Source organism: Myotis nattereri, assembly GCF_964212035.1.
Source record: "Myotis nattereri genome assembly, chromosome: 1".
In the NCBI taxonomy this organism is placed as follows: domain Eukaryota; kingdom Metazoa; phylum Chordata; class Mammalia; order Chiroptera; family Vespertilionidae; genus Myotis; species Myotis nattereri.
The window spans coordinates 36536153-36546317 of NC_138075.1; the positions used below are offsets into that span (position 1 = coordinate 36536153).

The 10165-nt window shown below is 39.7% G+C and overlaps 1 protein-coding gene across 2 annotated transcripts in view; it reads left to right on the plus strand.

The window, feature by feature from the left end:
- The window catches only part of ARMH4 (armadillo like helical domain containing 4), a gene marked incomplete at its 5' end in the record, with an annotated part of 106707 nt that extends 97070 nt beyond the window's left edge, over positions 1-9637 (plus strand). For both annotated transcript variants that reach the window (XM_081103483.1, XM_081103484.1), the window contains 3 exons: positions 337-368; positions 8517-8651; positions 8901-9637. In XM_081103483.1, coding sequence (XP_080959609.1) covers positions 337-368; positions 8517-8651; positions 8901-8969 — 236 coding nt within the window. In that variant the 3' untranslated portion in view covers positions 8970-9637. The remainder of the gene's footprint in view (positions 1-336; positions 369-8516; positions 8652-8900) is intronic.
- Between the last annotated feature and the right edge of the window lie 528 nt (positions 9638-10165).

Genomic DNA, 10165 nt, shown 5'->3' on the forward strand with positions numbered 1-10165 from the left:
ATTTCCTCTCTCCTTCCTTAGACCTCCCTCCAAGGCATTTTATAATAAAAAAAAATACATTTAGCAAACCAAAATATTCTCTGTTCATCTAACAATGTGCTTCCTGTCGCCCTTTTTTTTTTTTTTTTTTTTTTTTTTTTTTTTTTTTTAAATAAATGAGAATTGAGAGCCAGGCTATTCTGTCCTTATGTGAATACTGTTGACTCTTTTACTGTATTTCATACAATAAAATATCATATCAGATTAACTTAATGCTATTTAAATGTTATCGAATTAACACAATGAAATATAAGTAAAATGATGGTTGTTTACATTTTATTCTCTTATTTTCCCTAGTGAGAAGCTGGATGGAAAAACTAAAAGACAAGGTAAGAGAAGTATTTTCTTCCTTCAGATTTACCTTCGAGGACATGGCTTTGGCAGATACAAATACTTCAAAGTAATGGAGCTTTAATTCATTATCCTGATTCTGATAACCTATGCAGAGATTCAGGACTGAGCAGAAAAGGTCTTCCTTATAAGTTTCTTCTTGTATAACACTCTTTGGAGCACCATTCATGCTTTTTTTTTTTTTTCTTTCTTTGTTAATCTTCACCCCAGGATATTTTTCCATTGATTGTTAGAGAGAGTGGAAAGAAGGGGGAGAAACAGAGAGAGAGAGACATCAACTGGTTGCCTCTAGCATGCATACTGACCAGGGCCCAGGATCAAGCCTGCAACCGAGGTATGTGCCCTTGACCAGAATTAAACCTGGAGACCTTCAGTCTGCGGGCTGACGCTCTAGCCACTGAGCCAAGCTGGCTAGGGCCAGCATTCATTCTTAAGGCAACATCTGATGATTGAGCATACCAGATGTTGCCTTAAGAGTGAATGGTGCTCTAAGGAGTGTTATATAAGAGGCATGCTCAACTCAATACCATTGTCAACGTATCAAGGTGGAGTTCCTTCCACGGAATTTCAGGACTGTAATCCCATGCAATTGGGCATTTCTGGTCCCAATGCAAGGCTCTTTTATGGTAAGCCTGATCTTCCCTTATGAGGAAGAAATATCTTGGCTTTTGGAAGGCACTGATTCTTCTGACCCATGGGCAGACTTGATTTAAGAATAAAAGTTTAAGATGGAATGGGCACCTTTAAACTATAGTGGGGGGTGGCCCAAAAACACCTGGATACCTGACCACTCTTTTTAAACCCAATTTTATGTAGTCCATCACAGTGCCACTACTTACTAAACGGTAATGAGCTGGAATGGCCAATATAGAAAAATATTTTCCTCTCTTGCTTTAATTCTGCCATCCACTTAGTGGTTGACAATATTAACTTCCTTCCAGGTTCATGTTTTTCATTTTCTTTTGGTTTTCAACACTGCCCACGTTTTCATTTTTGGTTACTTTGTAATTTTAAATTGGAATTTCCCGTGAAAATACTGATGGCGTCTTGAATTCCTTGCTGTAGCCTGCGTCAGATCCCATTACCATAGCCCAGCTCAGATTTAACTGGGGGTTTAGTTAAATGAAAATATTATCAACTGCCAGATATTGAGTTACCTCTAATTTGCTTATCTTAGAATATACTTCTGTTGATGGCATTCCATATCTTTTTTATTACTTGGGGTCAATTTTCTCCATATTTGAATGGTTAATATTTATTTTGCTATAGCTCAGTGTTAAAGAATAAAACTAATTGTGATTATCATGATAAATTATGTTAATTCTCACTATTATTTTCCTGCCTTTCAGTAAAATTTAGCAAATATAGTTTTTGAGAATGAGACTATTTGTGTTTATAAATATTAGAAGGGATGTTGAAAAATGTTAAGCCTCTTGAGTTTAGTAGAGGCCATTTTGGCATTTGTAACACAGGGTCCAATTGTCTAAGGGAGGTTGATCAGGTAAGATGAACAAGATTTTGCGGGAAGAAAAGTTCACAAGTTTAGAGCTGTATGTATTTACATTGGTAGTGCTTCTTGTTATTTTTCAGGGAAAAATATGCAATGAGAAGTAAACAGGCGCTGGTAGTTTATTTAGGAATCCATATATCATTGTTTCTATAGAAAGTATTCTGAGTTACAAGAGTGGACAAAAAATAGACTTAAGAAAACAAATGTTGGCATGTAGCCTGTTTTGAAGTTGGATATTGCAAAATTTCTTACCTGTATGTATATATAGCTTTGCCACTCCAGTTACAAATCTGTGCAGCTGTAGACAAAGACCATATGTTTTATTCTTGTGAGCACTTCCTTCTGATCTTGTCCCAGAGGCCTGGCACCTTCCCTGGTCCTTTTCGCCAAGAGAAATCAGTTTATGTATGGACTTTAGTTTTCTGGGTTATTTTGAAAAATTTTAGCCCTCTATTCATTTTTTTTTCATAGTAATTGTTTCAACTATGTCTTAATTTTAAAAAAATTGGAAGAAAAATAGTTGAGACTCCCACCATGGTTGACTTATTTAATGCCTTATATCTTCATATTTTGAAGGGACTCACTCTAATCTTCCCCATATATCTCCTCCTCCACGAGAAATATTATGCACTTACTTGATATATACATTCATATGTATACACATACATATATATGTAGCTCTTCCTCACTCCCTCCCTTCCTCTCTCTCTTCATCTAGCTAGTTATCACCTATAAAAGTCTTATTAGTCATTATCTTCAGAAGCTATTTAAGAACAAAACCATTGCCTCTTTGAAGAAAGTCACAGAACATCTTAGAACTGAAAACTAAACTACATATTTAACTGGCTCTTCAGCCAACCCAGGACTAAACTTCTCAGTTTGGTTTCATTTAATTGTTCCCAATATTGGTTTCCCTGTTAGTTAGCTGGGCTCTTGAAAGGGTGATGTTTTTAAAAGTTGTTGTCATTGTTGTTACCTATTTTTGTTGTCATTGTTTGTTTATTAGCTGGGATTAAGATCAGCTGTGAGTGACAGATAACCAACCTCCAATGACAATGGCTTAGCCCAGATAGAAGTTTGTATCCTATCTATGAGTCTGGAGGTAGGAGTCAAGGGTTAATGGGAAGCAACACTGTGAAGGCTCAGGCTCCTTCTATTTGATGCTCCACATTCTGACCTTCATTTTCAAGGTCATCTCATGGCCCTCGATGGCAGTTTCAACTTAGCTAAATCCATATTCTAGCCAGAAGAAAGGAGGAAAGGAGAGGTTAAGACATTCCTCCCCTTTTAAAATGGGGTGGGGGGGGGGGTGGCTAAAGGTTCTCCTCCCCTCTTTTTTAAAATATATATATAGATTTTGCTTAAAGTATTACAAAGGGTATTACATATGTCTCCTTTTTCCCCCCCTTGACAATCCCCCGGCCTCCCCTACCCCCCAGTGTCTTATGTCCATTGGTTATGCTTATATGCATGCATATAAGTCCTTCGGTTGATCTCTTACCCACCCTGCCCCCCAACCCTCCCCGGCCTTCCGGCTGTAGTTTGATAGTCTGTTCGAGGCTGCTCTGCCTCTGTGTCTATTTTTGTTCATAAGTTTATAATGGTCTTTATTATCCATGAGTGAGTGAGATCATGTGGTATTTTTCTTTCATTGACTGGCTTATTTCACTTAGCATAATGCTCTCCAGTTCCATCTATGCTGTTGCAAATGATAAGAGTTCCTTCCTTTTTACAGCAGCATAGTATTCCTTCGTGTAGATGTACCACAGTTTTCTAATTCATTCATCTACTGATGGGCACTTAGACTGTTTCCAGAACTTCGCTATGGTAAATTGTGCTGCTATGAACATAGGGATGCATATATCCTTTCTGATTGGTGTTTCTGGTTTCTTGGGATATATTCCTAGAAGTGGGATCACAGGGTCAAATGGGAGTTCCATTTTTAACTTTTTGAGGAAACTCCATACTGTCTTCCATAGTGGCTGCACCAGTCTGCATTCCCACCAGCAATGCACGAGTGTTCCCTTTTCTCCACATCCTCTCCAGCACTTGTCGTTTGTTGATTTGTTGATGATAGCCATTCTGACAGGTGTGAGATGATACCTCATTGTTGTTTTGATTTGCATCTCTCGGATGATTAGTGACTTTGAGCATGTTTTCATATGTCTCTTGGCTTTCTGAATGTCCTCTTTTGAAAGGTGTCTATTTAGGTCCTTTGCCCATTTCTTGATTAGATTGTTTATCTTCTTTTTGTTAAGTTGTATGAGTTCCCTATAATTGTTGGAGATTAAACCCTTATCGGTGATAACATTGGCAAATATGTTCTCCCATGCAGTGGGCTTTCTTGTTGTTTTGTTGATGGTTTCTTTTGCTGTGCAGAAAAAAAATGGGGGTGGGGGGTGGTGGCTAAAGGCTCTCCTCCCCTCTTAAAGAGCATGTCCTGGAAGTTACATGTGCCACTAACGTGTCATCTCTTAGTTAGACTTATCACATGGTCATACCCAACTGCACGGAAGCAGGAAGATGTCATCATTGTTCTGTACCCAGCTCAAACTGGAAGTGCTATTGCTCTAGAAGAAAGGGCAAATAGATATTCAGGTACAGCTCTTATTCTCTTTCCATCATTAACCTTCCTAGTTAATGTCCAAGTTAGTGGTGCTTGTTAGGCAAATCCTAACTTGGCTACCTATTGATATACTTTTCAACATTTAAATTGCTTCTCAAAACTGAAGATGCATAGTTATGTTCTAAAGACCAGCTCTGTTGTTATGTCACCAAGACCATTCATTCTGTTTCTTCTAGCTTTAGGAAATTGTCCAGAAAAGGGAAGCCCCAGACTATACTTCATAGCAGTGCTTCTCATGTGTGCCTGGAGCAGCAGCATTAGCATCACCGAGGAGCTTGTTAGAAATGCAAAATCTCAGGCACCATGAGTTGCAAACTCTGGGAATGGAGCCCAACAATCTGTATTTGGACAAATCTTGAAGGTGACTCTGATGCATGCTCAAGTTGACAGCCACTGTTGCAGAGAAATCCTAAGAGCACTGTCAGTATGGTGTATCACTTGGTTTTTTCATGGCTTTCTTGAAGACAGATGTTTTTGAGCAAATACATTATCCTAAGGAAGGGTACCTTTCTCACAAATGTAAAACAAGCACAAACCAACTGTGTCTAGTACTATTTCGGCTTACAATCTATTTAAAAAGGTAAAACTTTATTGGAAAATAATGTCAAATTTACAAAAAAGAACAAGGATATTGCAAAGAATCTCTACTTTTTACCTGATCTGCTTGTTAACATTTTACCTCATTTGCTTTATTATTTGCTGGCACAATGTAGATGTTGAAAATATATCAATAGGTAGCCAAGTTAAAATCTGTCTCCCCATTGTAAACCATTTGAGGAAAACATACATACATCATGGTGCTTGTATCTTGAGTACATCAGTATGTATTTCTTGCGAATAGGAACATTCTGTTAGCCCACATATACAGTTATCAGTTTGAGTACTTTAACATCACTGAAGTACTTTTATCTAATCTGGCACCCATATTTTAGTTCCTTCAATAAATCCAAAATGTTCTCTATAAAAACAGTTTTCTCCTTCAGTACAGAATCTAGTTGTCATGATTCTGAAGTTTCCTTCAATCTGAAATATTTTTTATAGCCATCTTTTGTCTATGACACTAACTTGTTTTAAGAATATAGTCCTTTTTGCTCTGGCCGGGTAGCTTAATTGGTTGGAGCATTGTCCCAATGCACCAGGGTTGTGGGTTTGATCCCCAATCAGGGCACAAACAATGAACAACCAATGAATGCATGAATGAGTGGAACAACAAATCGGTGTTTCTCTCTCTCTCTCTCTCTCTCTCTCTCTCTCTCTCTCTCTCTCTCCCTTCCTCTCTTTAATATCAATAAAAAATATATATTTAAATTTAAAGAAAAAGAATATAGTCCTTTTTTAAAAAAATAAGAATATCTTTCACTTTAGTTTTTTACTATTTCCTTGTGATTAGATTCAAGTTATGTGTTCTCAGCTGGAACATACACAGTGCAGTTGTGTCCTCAGGGTGTTACATGTACAGGCACATATACAAGCAATAATTTTGAACAGAGAAAAGGTACTGGGCAGAAGTGATCACTTAGAATTTATGTGCATTTATCGTATTTGTCTTCATTTCTGCAGGAAACAAGTTATGGACATTTCTAAAAGGAGAGCTTATTTTCAATTAGCCGGGTTTGAAAAGGGATAGGTTGCTTTATTCCCATCTTGTAATTGGGGTTAAGTTGCGTACTTAAGGAGACCCACACAGAGAAGTTAATCAAGCTGAACTTCCAAAAGCTCAGATATCATCCTTTGAATGTAAAGTCTAATTCTTGTGCTTAACGTTGATCATGTTTCAACATGTACATATGTTTCCATGCATTGGGAATGGTCATTTAAAAAAAAAAATTCACAGTTGTGGTGAGAGTCCCAAAATTTTCAATATTTTCCTGCATGGAAAATTATGAAGTTTTTAAAGTAGACCTGGAAGAACTTTAAAAAAAGTTTGGGTTCATGCAAAGCATAGTGATTTGTTGAAAAATGACTGGGCTTTGTTTCTCTAAGAAGAAACTCTTAGTATGCTGGTGAACAATGCCATTGTTCTCAAATCAATGGAGACATTTTTATATTCTGCCCTAAGTCAAGACTGTGGGAAGCAGAACCAGGGAGCGAGCCAGCTGTGCAGAAGGGGGTGCACTTTTGCAAAGCCTTGTCTGTTCCTTTCACTTACTCCTAAAAATGTTGGGGAAATGTCACCGACTGCATATTTCAGCACTTTTTAGAAAACTTTTGTTCTCCCTCTCTCTCTGTTCTTGGCTTCTTCTGAAAAATACTGAAAATTGTGCTGTATTAGAAATTGGAGAAATAGTCAAATAGATGAGTAGACTCATAGTTCCCCCTTAAAATAGTGCCTATCTGATGTACGTATTACAGCTTAAAAGTTTTAAATTGTTCATGTATTTTGTCTGGGTAGCTTCTAGAAAGGGCCTTCTTGGGAGGCAGACTAGTGTCATGTTCCCCCGTGAAAGGGCTCTAGTTAGTAACCCTCCTCTAGCCCTTGGGTGTCTCATTGGCCAAGATGCAGGGAGCACCCTTACTGTGATGGCCTTACCCTGAGCTTGGGTAGGTCTGGAGCTACTTACCCAAGCCCAGGGATGTGTGGAGATCACGTTGCTTTCTTAGGACTGAGGTCTCCACAGTGACACCCTGGGGACATTGGAGACATGCATGGGTTTGATACCTGCAGGCACTTTCGGAGGCACCATTATTATTATTATTATTATTTTTAATGAGGAATTTTGTTTTATTTTTTTATTTCTTTATTGATTAAGGTATTACATATATATCCTTATCCCCCCCATTACCACCCCCCCGACTCCCCACTCATGCCCTCACCCCCCTGTTGTCTGTGTCCATTGGTTAGGCCTATATGCATGCATACAAGTCCTTTGGTTGATCTCTCCCCCTTTCCCCCACCCTCCCCTACCTTCCCTCTGAGGTTTGACGGTCTGATCGATGCTTCTCTGTCTCTGGATCTGTTTTTGTTCATCAGTTTATGTTGTTCCTTATATTCCATAAATGAGTGAGATCATGTGATATTTATCTTTCTCTGGCTGGCTTATTTCACTTAGCATAATGCTCTCCAGTTCCATCCATGCTGTTGCAAATGGTAAGAATTCTTTCTTTTTTACTGCAGCGTAGTATCCCATTGTGTAAATGAAGCACAGTTTTTTAATCCCCTCATCTGCTGATGGAGGCACCATTGTTATTGGCAGAAATCTTTATGCCCTTCTCTGCCACTTCCTTTCTTTGGGGCTGGGGACACTCAGAATTCCCTCCCAACCCCAACTTTGGTCTTGTCCACTGGGCAGATTGTCCCTTTCATATAGATTAACCCGTCCACTCTCTGTGCACACTTTCTCCTCATCCCTGTCTTTGCTCCCTGTGCTCCGACATCTAACATCCTTCCTCTTTCCTCTGCGGGTCCTCCTTGTCCCGCTTGTTTCCAGGAGCCCGCACCTTGCACTCACTTACAAGCGCATTTCTCTTTCCTTTCTTGCTGTAATGCCACCAGGAGTGTGGGAGAGCCGCCCACCAATGTCAAGGCTCTCCTCCTGCCCTCCAGGAAACACAGCATCCCAGAGGGCACTCCCCCAGCCCCATCTCACCCCAGAGCTTGACTCAGGTTGACATTTCCAATTTATAGCATTTTAATAGTCCTGGCATTCTGAGAAGCTTACTTCATCCATCTTTAATACAAATTATACTAGTATTTCTGTCACCCAAACCTGATGTTGACAAATGTGCATAATCAAAGCTGGAGGTGCCAGTAGGTCTGGCTGATTTATGGTAATACTTCTGAGTATTGGAAATATCCCAAAATAGCCATCATGCCTCTCTCTCTTTGCCTTCTCCCCCCAAAAGTAACTGTATTCTAAATGCTATTTTATTTTATAATGAAGCAGATGGGAGAATTCACGGTGTCTAAAAACCTGTTGCCATCCAGCAGAGATGAGAAACCCAGGGCAGGGGTCTGTTGAGAGTCCTAATGTGGTTTTCTTCTCTCTGCAGGCTGGCTATATGTCCGGGATGCTGGTGCCTGTAGGAGTGGGGATAGCGGGAGCCTTGTTCATCCTGGGAGCGCTCTACAGCATTAAGGTGATGAATCGCAGAAGGAGAAATGGCTTCAAAAGGCACAAAAGAAAGGTATGGAACCAACTACAGCAAAAACTCTTCAATTTCAGAACATTCTTTGCTTTTCTAATTTGCTTATTAAAGCACACGGGGCTTAATGAGGCACGAACGGTCTGGATGTGCCCAGTGGTTTGGGATTAGCTGCGAGGGTTGCCGCTTTGGCTTTGTTCACTCGCGAGTGTGTCTTTTCAAGGGGGCCCGTCCCTCAGTGTGGCTCTGTAGCGGAAGGGGTTTTAATGCTTTTCTGTTTTCTTTCTCCAGCAGAGAGAATTCAACAGCATGCAAGACCGAGTAATGCTCTTAGCTGACAGCTCTGAAGATGAGTTTTGAATTGGACTGGAATTTAATCGGGATAGTCAACCATGTTATTATTATTATTTTTCATTTGGGGGCTAAAAAAAGAACATCCTGCCACGTTGCTGCTGCCAGGCCATCGGTCTCATGATCTGCCGAGTAGCAGATTTGTCTTGCTCTGAGCAGGAAAGGCATGCTGTATACTAAGTGTAACTCGCAGTGTTGGTTCTAATTCTGTAGTGAATTTTCCACAACCACGGGCCACAGCTCGTAAATATGCAGGGTACATGTTGTTCAGTAGGAGTTGCTAGGTTAGGTAGAGTAAACCTTTTGTATTTTTCCACGGTGTCTTTTCCTTGGTTTGGGTTACTCGCGCTAAGTATAACAATTATTGCTACCAAGGCATGCTTAACTCTGAAGTAGAAATCTTGAACAAAGAGTAACTTGTGATGACTGTACTCTACCTACTGGAAGCCATAGGCTTGTGGGCCATGGTACACACCACATTTGCATCAAAACTAGCAGCAACTTGGAATGCAATCTTTTTGTTAAGAAAATCTTTCAGCACACGAGGATTATATATAGATTTGTATGTATCTTGCAGTATGTATTTCAGTCTCCCAGTTTTGTTATTTTTTCTCTTTCTGGATCCTTCTTATTCTTGGCAAGGAAAAAATACACCATAAATAATACATTACATTGACTGTCAGTCTCCATGTATGCTTGCTTTCTTAAATAGTGTAACGGAGTCCAACAAAGTTATCAATAGATTCTTATGTGTTTGTCATTAAGAGATGTGAGATGTCCTTTTTGTGTACCAGTGGACCTTGTCAAGAAGAAATGGGGAAGAAATAAAGAAGAACACAAGAGGCCCGGCTGGTATGGCTCAGTGGTTAAACAACCATGAACCAGTTCAATTCCCTGTTAGGGCACATGCCCTGGTTGCAGGCTCCGTCTCTAGTAGGGGGCATGCAGGAGGCAGCTGATCAATGCTTCTCTCTCATCACTGACATCTCTCTCTCTCTGAAATAAATAAAAACATATTAAAAAAAAAAAAGTAGGTAAGCTCCCAGAACATTTCTCTCTACCATTTGGCTCTGTGCCTGCACGGCCACTGTTCTGAATTATTCAGAACATTGCTTTTCTATGTCTGTGGTCTTGGTCATGGAAGGATTGGCCCCTGTTGGTCCTTAATTGTCTTTATTAGGAAAACAGACATTTTTGGGGAGAAA